The 24,055-nt window shown below is 42.1% G+C and overlaps 1 protein-coding gene across 1 annotated transcript in view; it reads left to right on the top strand.

The window, feature by feature from the left end:
- The window catches only part of EDC4 (enhancer of mRNA decapping 4), a 1,195,039-nt gene that overhangs the window by 395,787 nt on the left and 775,197 nt on the right, over positions 1-24,055 (top strand). The window contains 1 exon segment of the mRNA XM_030203662.1: positions 23,690-23,789. Coding sequence (XP_030059522.1) covers positions 23,690-23,789 — 100 coding nt within the window.

Genomic DNA, 24,055 nt, shown 5'->3' with positions numbered 1-24,055 from the left:
ATTTAAGGAGGAAAACGGAGGTATGTGATAACTACCTGAGGAATAATAATGTGAGATTTATAAATTTCCCAAAGAATAAACTGGTGAAACTGATGGATATGTTAAAAAGATATCTCCGTGAAATTCTAGAGATTCCTGAGACAAATTTACCACCTTTTAATCAGTTGTACTATATTCTACAGAAGGATTTGCCTCAAGAGAATAAAGAATCCCTAGATTTGACAGCATTCTTGTAAACTTTTGAAACAGAACAAGTACAAGCAGCAGCTTTGATAGCAACTGTAGCTTTAATTTCTGACAAGCAATGGCTTTTTCGTTTATTCTTTAGGAACAGGGATAAATTATTCCTGGGACTAAGAATAAATATGTTTCCTGATATCTCAAAAGAGACTCAGAAAAGGCATAAACAATTTTTGGTACTAAAACCTGCTGTTCTCCAATTGGGAGGTGTTTTTTATTTAAGGTTTTCTTGTAAGTGTATTATTGGCTTTAATTCATGTAAATACGTCTTGGACCCTTCTCATTAATCATCTTTCATATCTTCTAAGAGAACTGAAGGGGTTTAATTAAATTTAATATTTTCTGTCTTACCTAGGTGCTGAATAACCTTTCTAAATTTTCCTCTTGATTTTCCTGAATTTTGAAATCTTGGATCCATATTATAGTGGACTTGAGTGTTATGAAGTACCTATATTATATTATTTTCCTAGAAAATTCTAAAATGTAATAACATTTTCTGAATCAAGTGTATAACCTTGAAAAAGTTGTAAAAAATTTCTCAAAAATAAAAGTTAAAAAAAAACCCCATTAATCTTTCTTCTCTAAGATCAAAAATCAGGTAGCCAAGATGTTAGTCATGACCACTCCCATGCTAGTGCAGCATTTATATCTTTGGGAACATAAGTGAAATAAGTTCAAGATAAGCTGCGAAATGTAGCAAAGCCTGGATTAGTCATCCATGTATATGCAACAGCTGGTATTTAACAATGGCACTGGATGGAGTGTAAATCATCAAGATCTAACCTATCCTGAATGGTATAATCATGCATCTGATCCATTTTCTTAATTATTTTCATGTCTTGGGCTAGGTTATTGGTTAGTATTTTCGCTTGCAGCTCCATGGGTCGTTGTCCTCATGCTATGCCAAAATATCAAGCTGAAAATTCAATCTTATTAAGGTATTTCTCACTGTGATTCTTATAATGTTCAATTGTGGAATTGAATTATATTATTTTGAATTCTAAGTGGAGGAAAAGACCTCAGATGTCTTTTCTCGGCAGCAGATATGTTCTCGTAGTGCCAGCTCTTCAAAGACTCCAGTTCTATCATTGGTCAAAAATCTGCATTCTTCATTATATCATTTTTGTAATTTTTTGATATCATTTCAACCTCTTCAGTACTTATAATCAAAGGATAATATAAATATTTGAAGGTGCTTAGCTTTCTATCAAGCTTCGTCAGGGGACTAAGTGCTTCCCAGTCCTGAAAAAGATGTAGTAATGTCATCTAACAATTCATATGGTGTGTATATGCAACACAGTAGAGTATATCACACTTACTCATTCTTGTGCCAAACCTTCAACATGGCGTTCCGCAGCTACAAGACGCTGACCTTTTAATGTTAAACCGGAAGTGAAACTGAGATCCATAAATAGCTTATACCTTTGAATATATTTGAATATTATTTGAATATCAATATTGTCAGCGTTTAGACACTTAAAGAAAAACAGCCCACTCTATCTATGAATTTAATCCTCATGGTTCCAGAGAATTAAGGGTGAAGATCACTGTTGTTCATGTCTCAGCAAGATCTTATTTCTGTCTCCTCTCCTAGCATTCATCGGAACATGGTCAATTGCAAAGCAATGAAATGATTCAAAATCAAGACCCCTTTCCATACAATGCTCCAGTAGCGGTGCTCCCTTTTTTTGTTTCTTTTAAAAGAGCGATGTTCCGTTATCCACTGAAGAAGACGTCTTGTGGTTTTGCCTACATATATTTTTTGGCATTCACATTTCAGAATGTAGATCACATAAACAGACTGACAACCTCTGTCTCTCCACTGCAACTGTCCCTGACACCTTCAAGCATGCTGTAGTCACACCACTCCTCAAAAAACCATCACTTGACCCTACCTGTCCTTCCAACTACCACCCCATTTCCCTCCTACCCTTCCTCTCCAAGTTACTTGAACACGCCGTTCACAGCCGCTGCCTTGATTTTCTCTCCTCTCATGCCATCCTCGATCCGCTTCAATCCGGCTTTCGCCCTTACACTCAACAGAAACGGCGCTAAGTCTGCAATGACCTCCTTGCCAAATCCAAAGGCCACTACTCCATCCTCCTCCTCGACCTATCTGCCGCTTTCGACACTGTCAATCACAATTTACTTCTTGCCACACTGTCCTCATTTGGGTTCCAGGGCTCTGTCCTCTCCTGGTTATCCTCTTATCTCTCCCACCGTAACTTGAGTACATTCTCATGGTTCTTCCTCCACCCCCATCCCGCGCTCTGTTGGAGTTCCTCAGGGATCTGTCCTTGGACCCCTTCTTTTTTCAATCTACACCTCTTCCCTGGGCTCGCTGATCTCATTTCATGGTTTCCAATATCATCTTTATGCTGACGACACCCAGCTTTCTCTCTCCACACCAGACATCGCTGCGGAAACCCAGGACAAGTATTGGCCTGCTCATCCGACATTGCTGCCTGGAAGTCCAACCGCCACCTGAAACTGAACATGGCCAAGACCGAACTTCTTGTCTTCCCACCCAAACCCACTTCTCCTCTCCCTCCACTCTCTATCTCAGTTGATAACACCCTCATCCTCCCCGTCTCATCTGCCCGCAACCTCATCTTCGACTCCTCCCTCTCCTTCTCTGCGCATATCCAGCAGATAGCCAAAACCTGTCGCTTCTTCCTCTATAACATCAGCAAAATTCGCCGTTTCCTCTTTGAGCACACCACCCGAACTCTCATCCACTCTCTCATTACCTCTCGCCTTGACTACTGCAACCTACTCCTCACTGGCCTCCCACTTTGCCATCTATTCCCCCTTCAATCCGTTCAGAACTCTGCTGCACGTCTTATCTTCCGCCTGGACCGATATACTCATATCATCCCTCTCCTCAAGTCACTTCACTGGCTTCCGATCAGGTACCGCATACAGTTCAAGCTTCTCCTACTAACTTACAAATGCACTCAATCTGCAGCCCCTCCTTACCTCTCTACCCTTTTCTCCCCTTACGTTCCTACCCATAACCTCCGCTCTCAAGACAAATCACTCCTTTCAGTACCCTTCTCCACCACCGCCAACTCCAGGCTCTACCCTTTCTGCCTCACCTCACCCCATGCTTGGAATAAACTCCCTGAGCCCATACACCAGGCCCCCTCCCTGCCCATCTTCGAATCCTTGCTGAAAGCCCACCTCTTCAATGTTGCCTTCGGCACCTAACCACTATACCTCTTTTCAGGAAAACTAGACTGCCCCAACTTGACATTTCGTCCTTTAGATTGTAAGCTCCTTTGAGCAGGGACTGTCCTTCTTTGTTAAACTGTACAGCGCTGCGTAACCCTAGTAGCGCTCTAGAAATGTTAAGTAGTAGTAGTAGTATTATGTTTCAACAGGAATAGCTTACTATCAACTGGATTTCTAAATTCTGTTGTCTCTTCTGTTATTACACAGGTTTTACAGTGGCCTCATTTCTTATGTCCTCTCAATGTGTCAAAAGTATTTTCTGATGTTATCGGTGGTAGATTTGCTGTGCTTATTATCTCCTTAAGATTGCGTGATCTAGAAAAAGCCACTCTTCATGATCCGCGAATACTTCATGAGATGGCATTGTAGCCCAGTTTCTCTTAATAATCTTGATAAGTCTATTTCCTCCACTTGAAAATTGAGCCATAAACATATTTAATTTGCTTAAATCATTTGAATTCTGATTTGTCTTCTTTAACAAAAGTTGTCAGTTAATATGTTTAGCTCTTTTGTATGCTGTTTTTATCACTTTGTTAGGATAATCTTTCATCTAAGTCTTCAATAAAACTCTTAGTACATATCTTGAAATCTTCATCCCTTTCACAAATTGTTCTAAATCTCAAAATTTTTTTTATCTTACTGGGTGTCAACTCTGATATTGAAGAAAGGCGTTACAATCAATGTTTTACTTAAATACTTTGGTGGTAAACTTTTGATCTTTTTTTTTTTTTTTACATTTGTACCCCGTGCTTTCCCACTCATGGCAGGCTCAATGCGGCTTACATAGGGCAATGGAGGGTTAAGTGACTTGCCCAGAGTCACAAGGAGCTGCCTGTGCCTGAAGCGGGAATTGAACTCAGTTCCTCAGTTCCCCAGGACCAAAGTCCACCACCCTAACCACTAGGCCACTCCTCCTAAATCACTTCTATATCCAAAAAGTGTATTGTTGTATTTGAAAAAGTATATGTGAATTTTATACTGTGATGACATGAGTGAAGCCAATCAATAAATTGATATAGTTCTTCTATATCTCCATACCACAGCATGAAGACATCATCTATGAATCATTTCCACGGAGCGATCTTTGCCTTGAATAGAGAATTTTCTATCCATTTCTTCTCATATCTCGACATAAAAAGGTTCACAATGGATGGAGTGAAAGTATTTCCCATAGCTATCCATGACACACCTAAAATTTGACTTATCCAGCGCTTTTGACATGGTTGATCATACTATCCTAAGTAAGCTTCTGGACAAACTTGGGATCGGTAACAATATCATCAACTGGATAAAAAGCTTTATTACCACAAGATCTTACCAAGTCAAAGGAAGTACAAACATATCTTCCCCATGGTCATCTGAATGCGGGGTACTGCAGGGATCTCCGCTTTCCCCGATACTCTTCAACCTCATAATGATTCCCCTAGCCAAGTTACTAGCCAAACATGGCCTTAATCCCTTCATCTATGCTGACGACGTCACTATATTTATCCCCTTTAAATCCAATCTATCTGAAATCTTCGATAAATAAATATAGGCATGACCACCCTAACCTCTTGGGCTAACGCTTTCAAGATGAAATTAAACAAAGAGAAAACAGTGTCTTGTCCTTTCATCTCAATACTCTCCACTTCTCCTGACTACTCTTAGCACCCCAGTCGTTAAACTCTCCATATCTGACAACCTAAAAATACTTGGAGTAACGATTGATAACCATTTAACATTAGAAAACCATGCTACATTCATCACAAAATATGTTTAATATGATGTGGATTTTGAAACGAGTGAAATCATACCTTCCCCTGGACACCTTTCGGAACCTAGTACAATCCATAGTACCCACCCACGCACGCAGATTACTACAACTGTGTTTTCTTAGGATGTAAGACCCTAATCCTGAAGAAATGTCAAACTACCGAAAACACGGCAGCCAGACTTATCTTTGGGAAGTCAAGATTCGATAGCGCAACACCTCTTCGAAAGAAGCTTCATTGGCTCCCCATCAGAGAGAGAATAAATTTTAAAGTCCACACTCTGATTCATAAGATCATATATGGAGAATCCCCTAACTACATGAATAACCTCATCGACCTCCCAACCAGAAATAGATCATCGTCTTCTCGTACTTACCTCAATTTACACTTTCCCAACTGCAAAGGTATTAAATACAAGACCTCCTATGCATCCAGTTTCTCCTTTTTGGGCAGCTAGCTTTGGACCGCTCTGCCAAAATCCATCCGAACAATCAACGACTATCCACCATTCAGAAAAATGTTGAAGACCCATCTCTTCAAGAAAGCTTACCCTAATGACCCAACTTTACTTTTTAAGCCCACCCACATGATTCCTGCCCCGACGATTATTATACCTTTGACCATGTCTCACAATCTCCTTATGCTCATTCCTCAATCTCTTCCTCTCTATCCTTCCTACTCCTTACCTCTCCCAATCTCTTCTCCTTTTGCTTATCCTATCTTTGTTTACCTCTCCATGCTCAATTTACATATCCTCAAAACCCCACTACTACTATGTTTACTACAACTTGTAACATTCTCCTTCAAGACTTTGTAATTCTATTTACTATGTAAGCCGCATTGAACCTGCTATGTGTGGGAAAGCGAGGGGTACAAATGTAATTAATAATAATAAATAAAGTTCTCCTTGGAATAGAAAATAATTTTCTGTCATTGCCATCTTAGTAAGTTCAATTAGAAATTCTGTAGGGAATATATGGGGTCTCATCCTCGATTCCACAATGTCTGAAACCACAGCTATAGCCTCAGATTGTGGAATCGAGGTGTAGAGTGCTACAATGTCTAGCGTGACTAGAACCAATTTCCAATTAATAGGGCCAGTGTGTTCCAAAATATTTAAAAAATGTGTCCCTCTTTAATATATGATGGACTTAACACAACAAGTAATTTTACTTCTATATTGGATAATTCTCTAGAGGATAAATTTGTTCTCCTAGGACAAGCAGGCTGCTTGTTCTCACGTGGGTCAACGTCCACGTCAGCCCAGGAAGCGGCAAATTTTGCAAGCAAAAAACACGAAAGTTCTGCCAGAGTCTTTGGCGCGTGTGCAGTGCGCGAGCGTGCCCCTTCAGTTTTTTCTTTTCCGCGACGAGGTGACAGGTTTTTCCCTGTCTTCTTCGTATGGCCCAGGAAAGAGTCTGACAGCTTATAGCCTATTTTTTTCTATTTTTTTTTCTTTATTTTTTCTTAAAATAAAAAAAACAACTTAGCCGTAGTTTCTTAGTTTATAGTCCCTTTTGAAGTTTCCTTTTTTTTTCGACGGCCACATGCTCAGGTTCTTCCCTTTTTTATTTTTGTGCCTCTTTTTTTCTTTTAGTAGGCACAATCGCGTCTTTTGATTTCGCCAAAACCGTTTTTCCTTCCGTGTCATCGAGGACAATGTTGTATTCGATGCAACTGGACCATCTCAGGTACCGATACCCACGTGTGGTGCATCCAGTGCCTTGGGCCCGACCATAGCCCAGCCGCTTGTAGTCTGTGTCTTCGTATGAAGAAACGGACTCAAGCGTCTCGAGAAGCTGGACATGAACAGCTTTTTGGGTCTTGTTCCGGTCCTTTGAAGTCTGCATTGACATCGGTACCGAGGTCGGCAGCATCAATGTCGACATCGAGGGAAGCATTGACGTTGGGAGGAGAGGTAATGGCTGCCGAGAGACAAACCCATGCTGGGAGCAGTGAGGTGTCGAGTGGGTGTTGAGTGTTATGCAGGCCCCTCGGACCGAACTTCGTTGGACCCGGCCCCGAGGAGATGTGAGGATTCCACGTCCTCCTCTTCGGTACCGAGGAGTCTCGATGACGGGCGTTGAGTGAAAGCGAATAAGAACCGTTATCTTTCTCCTTCGGGAGCTCCGGGGCGTCGAGAGAATTGGTACCCGAGAATCGTCGGCGCCGAGAGGACTGCTCCCCCTCTATACAGGAGGTACCGATACGTTGGTCTCCTGGTAGCCCGGTACCTGCTCCCAAACCTCGGCAGATTCTGCCACCGGCTGTTCCACCGACCTCACAGCCTTCTCCGATGGGGCTCTTGAGCGCATCCGGGCCCTGTTTCCAGAGCTTCTGGAAGGATTGCTGCGCCAGTCTGCTTCGGTGTTGGGGGTGCTTGCGCCTTCCGTACCGTCTGCTGAAGCGGCGCCTGGCCCTTTACCTGCGGTGAGGTCCCGACCTCTATGCCGTCTGCGACATCGGTGTCGGTTGCCACCCAGGTCGACTCCCCTTCGATGTCAGTGGAGGAAGCTTCGCTGCAGTCCAGGCAGGTGTCAGCCTCTCCACATCCCCATCGAGGACGTCGTTCTTCGGTGTCGAGGCAGGCTGAGTCTCGGAGTGCCCTGAGAGAGGTCTTATGCGATACTGAAGAGGAGCGTTCGTTGGAGTCAGAGGAAGATCCCAGGTACTTTTCTTCTGATGAGTCCTATGGGATTCCCTTTGAACCTTCCCCTCCACCAGAAAGGAGACTATCTCCACCGGAGAGTCTGTCCTTTATCTCTTTTGTCTGGGAAATGGCTACGGCTATTCCCTTCCCTATGGAGGTTGAGGATGAGCCGAGGGCTGAGATGCTCGAAGTCCTGGACTATTCTTCTCCACCTAAAGGGGCTATAACAGCTCCTCTGCATAAGGTACTGAAGGAAGTCCATATGCGGAACTGGTCATTTCATCTGTCTGGCCCCGTGATCCCGAAGAAAGCTGAATCCCAGTATTGGATCCACGGTGAGCCTGGATTAATGAGGTCTCAGTTACCCCACAATTCTATGCTGGTGGACTCCGCCCTCAAGAGAACCAAAAGCACTAGGGACTATGCCTCGGCACCCCTAGGCAGATAAGCTTGGGCTTTGGACTCTTTTGGCAGGAAAACGTATCAGGCCACTATGCTCGCTGCCAGGATTCACTCATACCAGCTTTTCTAGAGCATCCACTTGTGGAACTCTGTAAAGCAACTGTCCAGCTTGATTGATGCCCTCCCTCCGGAGCAGGCCGAACCTTTTTGACAGGTGGTCAGGTTGCAGAAGGCGTGTCAAAAATTCCTGACAAGGGGCACGTTTGACACTTTTAATTGTGAAGAGCAAAGAAACTACAAGCCCCAGAAGGCAGTGCAGCACTAGAGAGATTCAGAACCAAGGAACTACAAAGCCCAGAAGGCAGGGCAACGTCAGAGAAGCCAGGAGCTAAGAAACTACAAGGTCCAGAAGGCAGTGCAGCAACAGCAGAGGGATCAGGTGAAGGGAGAAGATTCTATGCAAGAGAGGGAGGAGCCGGGGTGTGATTGGGAGATGGAATCAGATGGGGGAAGGGAGGAGCCCCTAGACCGGGAGGAAGGGGAGGAGAGAATGGAACTGGAGGAAGTGGAAGGAGGGGAGAATGAGGAGGAAATGGAAGTGCTGGTGGAGGGCTCTTAAAGTGAGTTATGAACTGAACTGGAGAGAGTGAATGAAGCCTTGGTGAATTGACCCGGTGGTTGGATGTCAGGTGGTTTTGTGCTGACAAACGAGGGAGGTGGGTCATTAGGTCTAAGAGTGAGAAAGTGACTTAGACCATATTGCCATTGAATTGAACTGTTTAATTTCATTTCTAAGATGAACTGTGTTTGAAGGCAATGCTAATCTAAACGGTGTTTGAAAGCAGTGCTAAACTGAATTGATGAGGAAAGCATTGCTAACTGAACTGAATTGTGAGCAGTGCTCATTAGCTGTGTGAAAGAGCAGTACCACTAAGTACTGGATTAGAAGCAGTGCTGGAAGAAACCATATTGAAAGCAGGGCCAAAGTGAACTGTGTGGAAAGCAGGCCCAAGCTGAACTGTATTGCAAGGAGGGCTCCAATGAACTGTGTTTAAAAGTGGAGCTACACTGAGGAGAGGGGAAGGCCTGTGAAGCCTTAAAGCAGATTAAATGTACTCAGGAGATAAAGCACTTCTGGTGATTTGCCTGTTGTCCGGAGACCCTGATTGCAGGCTGTCGACTCGGGAGTGAAGGGCGTGCTTGGTGAAGAAAGGAAGAGACTGAGGAAGAATGGTGCAGATCTGGCAACTGAGTCTGACATAATGTAGCATCCAGAATTGCTGCTCAAGGTATAGTGATTCACAGACTCTCATGGCTGCATGTCTCTGACCTGGATCATTTGGTCCAGCAGCGAATGGCGGATCTTCCTTGCCGGGGGGCTAATCTTTTTGGTGAGAAAGTAGAGGATCTAGTTGACGAGATCAAGAAGCACAGTGATGCTTTTGATTCTCTCTCCCGCTGGGCGTCTTCTGCTACAACCTCCTCAACTAGGAGGTTTTTTGGAGGGAAGAGGAATGCTCCCCATTCCTATGCTAGGCGTAGGTACACTCCGGCTTCTCGGCAGCCTGGCCAGGCTCAATCCCAGCGTGCTCGTTCTCGTCAACAGCGTGAGCCTAAGGCCGCAGCTGCTCCCCAGCAAAAGCAAGGGACAGGCTTTTGTCTGGCTCCAGATGCACACAGCTACAGTAAAAGTGTCCGTGCCGGACGACTTGCCGGTTGGAGGGAGGCTAATATTTTTTCACCAAAGGTGGCCTCTCATAACCTCCGATCAGTGGGTTCTTCAAATAGTCCGGTGGGGATAAACCCTCTATCTGGAATCCAAACCTCCAAATTGCCCACCTGGAGCTCATTCTTACAGTTCCCAGCACAAGCAGGTACTTGCAGAGGAACTCGCTGCCCTTCTAAAGTCCACTGCGGTCGAACCCGTTCCACCAGGGGAAGAAAGCCTGAGATTCTATTTCAGGTACTTCCTTGTGCAAAAGAAAACAGGGGGGATGCATCCCATCCTAGACCTAAAGGCCCTGAACAAATTTCTAGTACAAGAAAAGTTCAGGATGTTTTCCCTGGGCACCCTTCTTCCTATGATTCAGAAAAACTAGTGGCTATGCTCTCTGGACTTAAAGGATGCTTACACTCACATCTTGATACTTCCAGCTCACAGGAGGTATCTTCGATTTCAGCTGGGAACACATTTTCAGTACCATGTACTGCCTTTCGGTCTACCGTCTGTGCCCAGGGTGTTTACAAAGTGCCTTGCGATAGTCGCAGCATTACTACGCAGACTGGGAGTTCACGTGTTTCCTTATCTGAACGATTGGCTGGTAAAGAGCACCTTGGAGGCAGGTGCTTGGGAGTCCATGCGAATGACTATTCAGGTGCTGGAGCTACTGGGGTTCATAGTAAATTACTCCAAGTCCCATCTCACCCCAGTCCAAAAATTGGAATTTATTGGAGCTCTGTTGGACACAAAGACAGCTCAAGCTTATCTCCCCGAGACAAGGGCAGACAATCTCCTGTCCCTGGTGTCCATGGTTTGTGCGTCTCAGCAGATCACGGCTTGGCAGATGTTGAGACTTCTGGGGCACATGGCCTCCACAGTTCATGTAACTCATATGGCACGTTTACATATGAGATCAGCTCAATGGACCCTAGCTTGCCAGTGGTGTCAAGCTTCGGGGGATCTTGATGATGTGATCCAACTGTCCACCTATTTTCGGAATTCTTTCAGTGGTGGATGATCCGGTCCAATTTGATAATGGGACTGCCATTCCAAATTCATCAGCCTCAGAAAGTGCTGACAACGGATGCATCCCTCCTGGGGTGGGGAGCTCATGTAGATGAGCTTCACACTCAAGGAGCCTTGTCTTTTCAGGAAAAAGGTCTTCAGATCAATCTCCTGGAATTGCGAGCGATCTGGAATGCTCTAAGGGCTTTCAGAGATCGTCTGTCCAACCAAATCATCTTGACTCAGACAGACAGTCAATTTGCCATGTATTACACCAACAAGCAGGGGGGCACTGGATCTCGCCCTCTGTGTCAGGAATCCGTCCAGATGTGGCTTTAGGCGAGCCATCATAGCTTGTTTGTCCAAGCCACTTATCTGGCAGGCGTAAACAACAGTCTGGCAGACAAACTGAGCAGGGTAATGCAACCCCACGAGTGGTCACTGAACATGGGCGTAGCCCATAAGATCTTCCGAGCATGGGGCACCCCCTCGGTGGATCTTTTTGCAACTCAAACCAATCACAAGGTTCCTCAGTTTTGTTCCAAGCTTCAGGCCCACGACTGTCTAGCGTCAGATGCCTTTCTCCTTCATTGGGAGACAGGCCTTCTGTGTGTGTATCCTCCCATACCTCTGGTAGGGAAGACTTTGCTGAAACTCAAGCAAGACCGCGGAACCATGATTCTGATTGCTCCCTTCTGTCCGCGTCAGATCTGGTTCCCTCTTCTTCTGGAGTTGTCTTCCGAAGAACTGTGGAGATTGGTGTGTTTTCCAATACTCATCACCCAGAACGAGGGGGTGCTTCTATATCCTAATCTCTCTGGCTCTCATGGCATGGATGTTGAGAGCTTAGAATTCGCCTCCTTGGGTCTTTCAGAGAGTGTCTCCCGAGTCTTGCTTAGTAAATAAGTATTGCCATACTGGGAAAGACCAAAGGTCCACCAAGCCCAGCATCCTGTTTCCAGCAGTGGCCAATCCAGATCACAAATACCTGGCAAGATCCCAAAAAAGTACAAAACATTTTATACTGCTTATCCCAGAAATAGTGGATTTTCCCCAAGTTCTGGACTTTTCCTTTAGGAAGCAGTCCAAACCTTTTTTAAACTCCGCTAAGCTAACCGCCTTTACCATATTCTCTGGCAACGAATTCCATAGTTTAATTACACGTTGAGTGAAGAAACATTTTCTCCGATTCGTTTTAAATATACTACATTGTAGCTTCTTCGCATGTCTTAGTATTTTTGTAAAGCATGAACAGATGCTTCACATCTACCCGTTCAACTCCACGCATTATTTTATAGACCTCTATCATATCTCCCCTGAGCTGCCTTTTCTCCAAGTTGAAGAGCCATAGCCGCTTTAGCCTTTCCTCATAGGGAAGTTGTCCCATCCCCTTTATCATTTTTGTCGCCCTTCTCTGCACCTTTTCTAATTCCACTATTTCTTTTTTTGAGATATGACGACCATAATTGAACACAATATTTGAGGTGCGGTCACACCGTGGAGCGATACAAATGCATTATAACAACCTCATTTTTGTTTTCCATTCCTAACAATACCTAACATTCTATTTGCTTTCTTAGCTGCAGCAGCACACTGAGCAGAAGGCTTCAACGTATCATCAACGACGACACCTAGATCCCTTTCTTGGTCGGTGACTCCTAACGTGGAACCTTGCATGACGTAGCTATAATTCGGGTTCCTCTTTCCCACATGCATCACTTTGCACTTGCTCACATTAAACGTCATCAGCCATTTAGACACCCAGTCACCCAGCCTCGTAAGGTCCTCTTGTAATTTTTCACAATCCTCCTGCGATTTAACAACTTTGAATAACATTGTGTCATCAGCAAATTTAATTACCTCACTAGTTACTCCCATCTCTAGGTCATTTATAAATAAGTTAAAAAGCAGCGATCCCAGCACAGAGCCCTGGGGACCCTCACTAACTACACTTCTCATTGTGAATAATGACCATTTAACCCTACTCTCTGTTTTCTATCTTTTAACCAGATTTAAATCCACACTAGAACACTACCTCCTATCCCATGACTCTCCAATTTCCTCAGGAGCCTTTCATGAGGTACTTTGTCAAACGCCTTCTGAAAATCCAGGTACACAATATCAACCGGCTCCTCTTTATCCACATGTTTGTTCACCCCTTCAAAGAAATGTAGTAGATTGGTGAGGCAAGATTTCCCTTCACTAAATCCACATTGGCTTTGTCTCATTAATCCATGCTTTTGAATATGCTCTGTAATTTTGTTTTTAATAATAGTCTCTACCATTTTTCCGGCACCGACGTGAGGCTCACCGGTCTATAATTTCCCGGATCTCCTCTGGAACCTTTTAATAAAATTGGCATTACATTGGCCAAGCTCCAGTCTTCTGGTACCACGCTCGATTTTAAGGATAAATTACATATTTCTAACAATAGCTCCGCAAGCTCATTTTTCAGTTCTGTCAGTACTCTGGGATGAATACATATCCGGTCCAGGAGATTTGCTACTCTTCAGTTTGTAGAACTGCCCCATTACATCCTCCAGGTTTACAGAGAATTCATTAAGTTTCTCCGACTCGTCAGCTTTATATACCATTTCCGGCACCGGTATCACTCCCAAATCTTCCTTGGTGAAGTCCGAAGCAAAGAATTCATTTAATCTCTCCGCTACGGCTTGGTTTTCCCTGATTGACCTTTTTACTCCTCGGTCAGCTAGTGGTCCAACCGATTCTTTTGCCTGCTTCCTGCTTTTAATATACCTAAAAAAATTTTTACTATATGTTTTTGCGTCCAACACAATTTTTTTTTCGAAGTCCCTCTTAGCCTTCCTTATCAGAGCTTTGCATTTGACTTGACATTCCTTATGCCGTTACTTATTATTTTCAGTCGGTTCCTTCCTTCCATTTTCTGAAGGATTTTCTTTTAGCTCTAATAGCTTCCTTCACCTCACTTTTTAACGACGCCGGCTGTCGTTTGGTCTTCTGTCTTTCTTTTTTAATACGTGGAATATATTTGGCCTGGGCTTCCAGGATGGTGTTTTTGAACAGCATCCACGCCTGATGTAAATTTTTGAACCTCGCAGACGCTCCTTTAAGTTTTCTTTTCACCGTTCTCATTTTATTATAGTCTTTTAAAAAAAGTTAAACGCTAACGTATTTGATTTCCTATGTGTACTTACTTCAAAGCTAATATCAAATCTGATCATATTATGATCACTGTTATCAAGCGGCCCCAGCACCATTACCTCCCGCACCAGATCATGCGCTCCACTAAGGACTAGGTCTAGAATTTTGCCTTCTCTCGTCGGCTCATGTACCAGCTGCTCAGTAAAGCTGTCCTTGATTTTATCGAGGAATTTTACCTCCCTAGCGTGTCCCAATGTTACATTTACCCAGTCAATATCGGGGTAATTGAAATCACCCATTATTATTGTGTTGCCCAGTTTGTTTGCGTCCCTAATTTCCTTTAACATTTCTGCATCTGTCTGTTCATCCTGGCCAGGCAGACGGTAGTACACTCCTATCACTATCCTTTTCCCCTTTACACATGGAATTTCAATCCACAGTGATTCCAAGGCGTGTTTTGTTTCCTGCAGAATTTTCAATCCAGGAAAGATTCCACTAAGAGGTGTTACTCTTTCAAATGGAGAAGGTTTGCCGTCTGGTGTGACAGCAAGGCCCTAGATCCTCTTTCTTGTCTTACACAGACACTGCTTGAATACCTTCTACACTTACCAGAGTTTGGTCTGAAGACCAACTCCGTAAGATTTCACCTCAGCGCAATTAGTGCTTATTGGCTTGTAGAGGGTAAGCCTGTCTCTGGACAGCCTTTAGTTGTTCGCTTTATGAGAGGTTTGCTTTTGTCGAAGCCCCCTGTCAAACCTCCACTCTGGACAGCCTTTAGTTGTTCGCTTTATGAGAGGTTTGCTTTTGTCGAACCCCCTGTCAAACCTCCACCAGTGTCATGGAATCTCAACGTCGTTCTCACCCAGCTGATGAAAGCCTCTTTTGAGCTATTGAATTCCTGCCATCTGAAGTAATTTACCTGGAAGGTAATTATCTTGGTGGCTGTTACTTCAGCTCGTAGGGTCAGTGAGCTTCAGTCCCTAGTAGTGGATGCACCTTATACTAAGTTTCATCACAGTGGAGTAGTCCTCCACACGCACCCAAAGTTCCTAACGAAGGTGGTGTTGAAGTTTCATCTGAACCAGTCAATTGTCTTGCCAACATTTTTTCCCTGACCTTATTCCCACCCTGGCGAAAGCAGTTTGCACACATTGGACTGCAGGAGAGCATTGGCCTTTTACATGGCGCGGACGAAGCCCTTCAGACAGTCCACCCAGTTGTTTCTTTCGATCCCAACAGGAGGGGAGTCGCCATCGGAAAACACACTCTCCAATTGGCTAGCAGATTGCATTTCCTTCACTTATGCCCAAGCTCTGCTGACTCTGGAGGGCCATGTCACGCTTCAAGTCACTTGATTGACTCCCTATCTGTTTCAGCATACAGTTCAAACATCTTGTACTGACTTAAAAGTGCATTCACTCTGCAACTCAGTACCTCTCCACCCTTATCTCTCCCTACACTCCTCCCTGGGAACTCCATTCTTTGGGTAAATCTCTCTTTTCTGTACCCTTCTCCACTGCCAACTCCAGACTCCGTTCCTTTTATTTTGCTGTGCCATATGCCTGGAGTAGACTTCCTGAGCCAGTATGTCAAGCTCCATCTCTGTCCGTCTTCAAATCTAGGCTAAAAGCCCTCCTTTTTGATACTGCTTTTAACTCCTAACCCCTATTCACTTGTTGCTTTTAACTCCTAACCCCTATTCACTGGTTCAGTACCCATGTCTGTTTTATCATTCCCACATTAGTATTTCCCTTATCCCTTATTTGTCCTGTTTGTTTTTCCTGATTTGATTGTAAGCTCTGTCGAGCAGGGATTGTCTTGTCATGTTCAAGTGTTCAGCACTGCTTACGTCTAGTAGCGCTATAAAAATGATAAGTAGTAGTACTTATGTTAATAGTTTTGTGTCATCTGCAGATTTAATCACCTTACTTGTTCCGTTTTCTATATCATATATATATATATATATATTAAATAACGCTGGTGCCAGTACAGATCCCTTCGGCACTCGGCTATTCACCCTCCTCCTTTGAGAAAAATGGCCTTCTATCCCATGAAGTTTTTAATTTTCTCAGGAGTCTCTCATAACGAACTTTGTCAAAAGCTTTCTGTGTATCTAGATATACTACATTAACTGGCTCACCTTTATCCACATGTTTTTTTTTACGCCTTCAAAGAAATGAAGTAAATTGGTGAGGCTAGATTTCCCTTAGCTGAAGCCATGCTGACTCTCTCATTAAACCATGTTTCTATGTATTCCATAATGTTACTCTTTATAATAGTTTCCATTATGTTCCCCGGCACTGAAGTCAGGCTTTCCGGTCTGTAATTTCCCAGATCACCGCTGGAAACCTTTGTAAATTATTGGTGTTATATTAGACACACTTCAGGTACTACAGATGATTTATTGACAGGTTACTGTGAGTTTGTCTCTCCGGCAAGTTTTCTTTATATTCTCTTTTAGTCTTCTTTATCAGTGCTTTGCTTCTAGCTTGATGCTAATTGTGTTGCTTCTTATTTTCTTCATTTAGATCCTTTTTACATTCTTTGAAGGATGCTCTTATGGTTCTATTAGCCTCTTGCTATCGTTTGCTTTTCTTTACACCTTTGTTAATATGTGGAATACATCTGGTCTGGGCTTGCACAATGGTATTTCTAAACAACGTCCATGCCTGATTTAAAGTCTTAACTTGTACGGCCGACGCTTTCAGCTTCTTTGAACCATTTTCCTCATTTTGTCACTCATCCTTTTGAAATGTTGCTACAGTAGATTACTGTAGTGACTTCACTCCAATTATCAGCTCTAATTTGATCTTGCTATGATCACTGTTTCCCATTGTATACAGCATAGTTACCTTTCATAGCATGCCCTGTATTCCACTAAGGACTAGATCTAAAATAGCTTCCCCTCTTTCTCTAACAGTTTAGAATCTTACGTTGATGTCTAGTTGCAATTTCATTGTTATCCTGAACATTAAGGGACTTACTCCCCAGGGGAAGTGGAGAAGGCACCTCTGCACAGGAAACCTTAACTTATGGTTGCTCATTCCACCCATTAAGTTTAGGTGCTGAAAATGCCCAGTGCCGTAGACTTTCTAACTATACCTACATTACTCCTGGAATCACTAGTGAACACTGGCCCAGGGAACTCAAAACTCTTTCACAGTAGTACAGAGTAACACAGTAAATGATAACAGATAAAAGATTTATATGGTCATCCAGGCTGCCCAACAAGGCAGCCAGCGGCACACTCGCCATTCTACAGGTTATAGTCATTCATGATTAAACATTGCTTGGCAATTTGACATTATGCTGACCACATATAAGCAGTTAAATTATGTCAGACTGTAGTTCTTACACCGGGGGCCCATTTGACTTCATATGCAGATGATATTGTCATTTGGCTTCCTGTATCAGATCTCTAGATTTCATTTATACTGCTGTTTCTTTTGTAATGGGCTACTGAACATATGTTAATGCTGACAAAACAAAAATGTATGGTTTTGTAATTCTTTGCATTCTATTTCTTATTTGATTTCAGTACTGCAATCTGACTTTCTTCCAGTGTCATAAACATCACAAGTCCTGGGTGTTGTATTTGATTCTACGCTCTCATTTGTACCTCAAATCAATAGTCTATCGAAAAATTTTAAATTGATTAATTCATATTTTCATAATAAGCATTTTGCTCTTCTGGTTCACCAAGAATCCATGGTTCATGACTCCTAATGTGGAACCTTGCATCACGTAACTATAGTTCGGATTCCTCTTTCCCACGTGCATCACTTTGCACTTGCTCAAATTAAATGTCATTAGCTATTTCGATGATCAATCTCCCAGTCTTGTAAGGTCCTCTTGTAATTTTTCACAATCCTCTTGCGATTTAACAGCTTCAAATAACTTTTTGTCATCCCTATTTACTCATCTCTAGATCATTTATAAATATGTTAAAAAGCAGCAGTCCCAGCACAGACCCCTGGGGAACCCCACTATCTGCCCTTCTCCATTGAGAATACTGACCAGTACTCTTGGATGAATACCATCTGGTCCAGGCAGTTTTTCTACTCGTCAGAGTGTGCCATTACATCTTCTAGGTTTATAGAGATTTCATTCAGTTTCTCTGACTCGTCAGCCTTGAATACCATTTCTGTCACCAGTATCTCTATTAAATCTTTCTTGATGAAACAAAGAATTTATTTAATCTTTCCGCTATGTTTTTGTCTTCCTTGAATGCCCCTTTTCCCCCTCGGTCATTTAGCAGTCCAACTAATTGTTTTGCCGGCTTCTTGCTTTTAATATACCTAAAAAGTTTTTACTATGTGTTTTTGCCCCTAACGCCTCCAGCTCAAAGTCTAGTATTAAAGAGACATTATGAATGTTTGTACCCTTTTCAGACTGCTTTTCATTGGAATTCAGTGCCAATTGAATTATGAACTGAAAATTCATACTCTTTATTTTGCAAAAATCTAGAGACCCTTTTATTTAATATTTACTTGGAATTACTGTTTAATGAATATTTAGCTGTAATTTTTGTTTAAATCGTATGATTTATTTTGTACATTTTAACTTTTGTTCACTGCCTTGGACTTTAGGATTTGGTGGTTAATAAGTGCTAGATTAGATTAAATTAAGTCTGAGTGCTTTGATTTATTTTATTTTGTACATTTTTACTTTGCCTTGGATCTTCTTAGGATTTGGTGGTTAATAAGCGCTAGATTAGATTAAATTAAAACAGTATGTAACTTTGTAAGTCTAAGTGCTTTGAAAATACGCCTCCATATATTTAAATGAAAAGTATTCTAACAGTATTTCACTTAGTAATTTCAACATTAAGATGTCTTCTCCATCTCGAGATGGACAGCACCCTCAATCATAGCATATGATATTAAAGTGATATACAATACACAGACTTGATCTTCTGTGTTTTGTCATTTGCGGGACACAGTCCATCGAAGTCTGGCACTGGCCTTTCAAGCCAATAATGTTGCAGCCATTCTTAAAGATAACCCAGGCTAACTCCTTGCCTAATTTAACAGTCATCATCAATAACACAAACCTTATCCTACACTAGATAGGTTATCAAGGTTATCAATGCAAGGATTCCACAGTTGTTGTTTTTTTTTTTTGGGGGGGGGGGGGTAGAGTTGTCACATGATCTCATTTCTTTTCCCACCACCAAGCTAGCTGATGTGTTCTGTGAGTGGCAGAGACTCCTTTGGGGCAACCCAATATAGATCAAATTGCAGTATTGTAAACACGAGATTACCACCGCTTGGGTGATCATGGCTAGATGTCTTAATGATATGGGTGGTTACAAAATCATTTTTATTTCCAGTAGAAGCAGCTTGTCAGAACTGAAATGTGAGCCCATTTTTAATCCAGCAACTATCTGGATCACCATATCTTCCGTCTTTTGGGTCCAGGAAAGGTATACCCCATCAAAGATAGCCTGAAGTGTGGGGTTCCAATCCCTCATAGTGAGCCATAATGCCTCAGTCTATGGTTATAGTAATACAATGGTTAAAGGACCATGAGTTAAAACAAAATATAGTAAAAGAGCATTTAGTACCTCTTGGTCATCTTGGGCTATAGGTCCTAAGATCTGAATGTACTAGGCAAATACAGGACAACTGAATTTTACATTACATTCTTCTCCATTGTTCTTAGAAACAGAAATGGTGGCTTTATAGACCCTTGACTCCTCAGGTAGTTGTGCATTAAAAATGAGTCAAACTATTGCATACTGCTCATCAAACTCTTGATGCATGTAATTGTTGCAGCAGGTGTTGAGTTCACAATATCAAATTATTTATTATTATTTATTGCATTTCTATCCCACATTCCCCCACCTATTTGCAGGCTCAATGTGGCTTACATAGATTTGATAACATTGTCATAACAGGATATCGGATACAATTAGTAATGTGTAGCGCTTAGGAAGGGGTGAGGGAAGAAGGAAGAGAGTTGTTAGGGTAATTATAGGAGGTGTGCGCTCATAGTTGAGTGGACTTGGTGAGGTTATAAATTCTCATTGTAAGCCTTGTTGAAGAAGAATGTTTCAGAGATTTCCGAAAGATAGATGTTTCTTTGATTGCTTTCAGGTCTGTAGGTAATGCATTCCATATCTGCGTGCTCTTGTAAGAGAAGGTAGTGGCGTGCATCATCTTGTATTTAAGTCCTTTGCAGCTGGGGTAGTGCAGGTTGAGAAATTTACGGGATGATCTTGTGGCGTTTCTGGGACGTAGGTCTACGAGGTTTAGCATGTAGATTGGGGCGTCTGCATGAATAATTTTGTGTACCAACGTGCAGATATTGAACGCAATGCGTTCCTTCAGTGGAAGCCAGTGAAGTTTCTGTCTTAGTGGTTTTGCGCTTTCATATTTGGCTTTTCCAAATATGAGTCTGGTGGCTGTAATCTGGGCAGTTTGAAGTTTTTTGATTGTCTGTTCTTTGCACCTGGCGTATAGTGCATTGCAGTAGTCCAGATGGCTTATTACCATTGACTGTACCAGGGTACGGAAGATGTATCTCGGGAAGAAAGGTTTTACTCTTTTAAGTTTCCACATGGTGTAGAACATCTTTTTCGTCGTGTTTTTCACATGGGTATCAAGAGTGAGGTTTCGGTCAGTGGTCACTCTGAGAATTTTCAAGTTTTTTGAGACCGGAAGAGAACAGTATGGTGTGGTTATGACGTTGAAGTTTTTTGTGTTATGTTGTGAGGTGAGTACAAGACATTGTGTTTTTTCTGCGTTAAGTTTTAGTTGGAATGCATCTGCCCAGGTGTGCATTATTTGGAGGCTTTGGTTGATCTCGTTGGTGATTTCAATTAGATCTTGTTTGAATGGGATGTAAATTGTGACGTCATCTGCATAAATGTAGGGGTTGAGGTTTTGATTGGCTAATAGTTTGGCTAGAGGTATCATCATTAGGTTGAACAATGTTGGTGAGAGAGGGGATCCCTGGGGGACACCACATTTAGGTATCCATGGTGGTGATCTGTCCGCGTTTGTTGTTACTTGGTATGATCTTGTGGTCAAGAATCCTTTGAACCATTTTAGAACTGTGCCTCCTACTCCGAAGTATTCAGGTATATGTATTAGTATTTTATGGTTGACCATGTCAAAGGCACTGGACATGTCGAATTGTAGGAGGAGGATGTTGTTACCTGTCACAATTGCTTGTTCGAATGAGTTCATTGCGGACACTAGTACGGTTTCAGTGCTGTGATTCGTCCGAAATCCTGATTGGGACTCGTGCAGAATTGAGTGTTTATTTAGGTATTCAGTAAGTTGTTTCATCACTATGCCTTCCATGAGTTTGGTCATGAGTGGAATAGATGCTACTGGTCGGTAGTTAGTTAAGTCCATTGTGCTTTTTTTTAGCATCTTTCGGTAACGGAGTGAGTAGGATGTTTCCTTGATCCGTAGGAAAGAGTCCATTTTGAAGCCTGTAGTTTATATGCTTCGTGAGGTCTGTTTTGAATTGTTTAGGTGCGGATCTTATTAGACTGTTAGGGTAGATGTCTAATTGGCATTGCGATTTGGCGTGTCTTCCTAGCCAGTATGACATTTCTTTTGATGAGAGCGTGTCAAAGTCGGTCCATGATCGATCTGCTGGGCGTTCTCTGGGTTTTGGGTCTAGACATTCAAGGATATTTGTGTAGTCTGTTGTGGTAGTGGGTATCATGAGTCGGAGCTTTATGATTTTTTCGTTGAAGTAGTTCGCAAGGTTAGTTGCTGATGGGGTATCTGAGTTGTTGGAGGTGACCTTGGTAGTATTTAGAAGATTGTTTACGAGTGAGAAGAGTTTGTGTGTATCCTTGTAGTTTGGTCCTATTTTGGTTTTGTAATAGGTCCTTTTCGTTTGTCTGATAGTGTATTTGTATTTTCTTTGTAGTTGTTTCCATTCTTTGTGTTTTTGTCTTTTTTCTTGCTCCATGCTCTTTCCAATCTTCTGACATGTGTTTTTAATTCTTTTAATTCTTCGTTAAACCATGGTATTGAGTTTTTTCTGTGTGAGGTTCTGGTTTGAAGTGGTGCTGTGTTGTCTAGTGTGATTCTGCATCTGTTCTCCCAATCTTGGAGAAACTGGGGTGAGTATGTAGGTATTGTCCATTCATCAGTGTAGAGTTGCTATTTTGCCTCTCGTAATATGTCTGTTGTTTTTGTTTTCGTTGTGTCTTTTTTGTTCTCCAGTGGAGGGAAAGGTTTGCACTGTAGTGGGCGGACCATGGCCCGGCTGTCCATTCCATTTTGTGTCTTAGTGTGATATTTGGTTATGATGAGAATTTGTGAGTGATATCTAATGTATGTCCTTTTTCATGGGTGGGTTGTGTGTTTGGCCAGTGGAGTTCCCATAGTTGAAGGAAGTCTTTGCATTCACGAACATGCCAATGAAAGATTTAACAACAAGGACAACATTTTCTCTTTGTCTATGCACCACTGTAAACTATCCCATCACCACAAGCACAACTGTATGCTTCCCATGGACTCTCCTGAATCTAGGCTGATAAGGGTCCTGGACATCCCTCAATTCCACTTAGTCCATAAACTTACCTGCCACTGTATTCCTCAGTTACCTTTTCCCAAAACTGGGAAGTATGATTCTGGTAGGTAGTAATATAGGTACTCTTGAGAACTATGTGCAGTTCTTGTTACTTTCTTCAAAAGGACATTACCTAGAAAGGGTTCCTAGAATAACATAGATGACTTGGTTGTGAAGCTTCTTCCTTAAAAGAATAAAAATATTACTGTTCAGCGTGGATGAGAAAAAAAGTGAGGTGTGCAGAAATGCCTGTGGTTCTCTGTGTATTGTAACAAGACGTGTCACATTTCTCATTGTTACTATTTTGGACCTTTTATACATCTTGGATTTGGATAATCTGTCCCTTGGATATCTGTCTGCTATTCGTAAAGCTATGAAAGAACATATTGCTCTTTTTTTGATGATGTGGTTAATGTATCTCTAAAAATGGAACCGATACTGCTTGAGAAAGGGAGGCATTATCCAAGATGATCCTGTTAATTTTCATTGAACATCATCTTTGTCCTTTCTTTCCTAAGGACCCACAGTTTGGGAAGCTCTGCTAGTGATGCATGCGCATGAATTATTAGTGCTCAGTATACATATAAGAAGAGGCCAAGAGGAGGACTCAAAAATAAGTCAGTTTCAAAAGTAAACAATTTTTAAAGAAACAAAATTACTTAAAACACACTACTCAGCGACAGATACTGGGTTTTATAAGAGCCAAAACAGCCAGTGTTGCTTCAACAGTATGACTGGCTACATGTTAATCATCACCCACTTAAAAACAAACTTCTTGCTGATTTATAATTGGTTATGTACTGATATAGTCCATCTTAACTGCAAACCTAAAGAAAAGTAAATTTATAAGCAATTAAGTAAAGAGGTGGATTACAAACCTGATTTTTATATATCTGATTGTAACTAATGTTGAACTACCAACCAAAAAAATTGTGAGCGAAGTCCAAATAAAAAGTCCCTGATGCTGACCATGTAGCATTCTAAAATGTGCAATATCTTTTTTTTTTTTTTTTTTGTCAGATTTTCTCCAGATCCATTTAACTCCAGTGTGCTCCCAGGACTCAAGGCCTGCCTAGACCTTTCTGCTGAGTACTTGATCCTCAGTGACGTTCAGCGAAAAGTGAGTACTCATATCTTTATTCTGCACAAACCACAAGAAGACTCCACTAGCTCTGAGTAAAGAGAGATTATGCAGAGTGGCTTTGGGGTGCTGTACATAGAAGTGGTTAAAACGCAGCTACAAATATGGACTACTGAGAGGAAGTTTTTTTTTTTTTTTTACAACAATGATACCTACTGGATAGGCTCCAAGTATGCCCAGTGAGAGCTGATGTGAAAGAAGCTGTATTGATATTTTAAAAATATTTCTATTAAGATTAGATTCTT

This window comes from Microcaecilia unicolor, chromosome 5 (genome assembly GCF_901765095.1).
Source record: "Microcaecilia unicolor chromosome 5, aMicUni1.1, whole genome shotgun sequence".
NCBI lineage: Eukaryota > Metazoa > Chordata > Amphibia > Gymnophiona > Siphonopidae > Microcaecilia > Microcaecilia unicolor.
The sequence above is the reverse complement of the archived record's forward strand: the minus strand, read 5'-3'. Positions and strand labels throughout refer to the sequence as shown.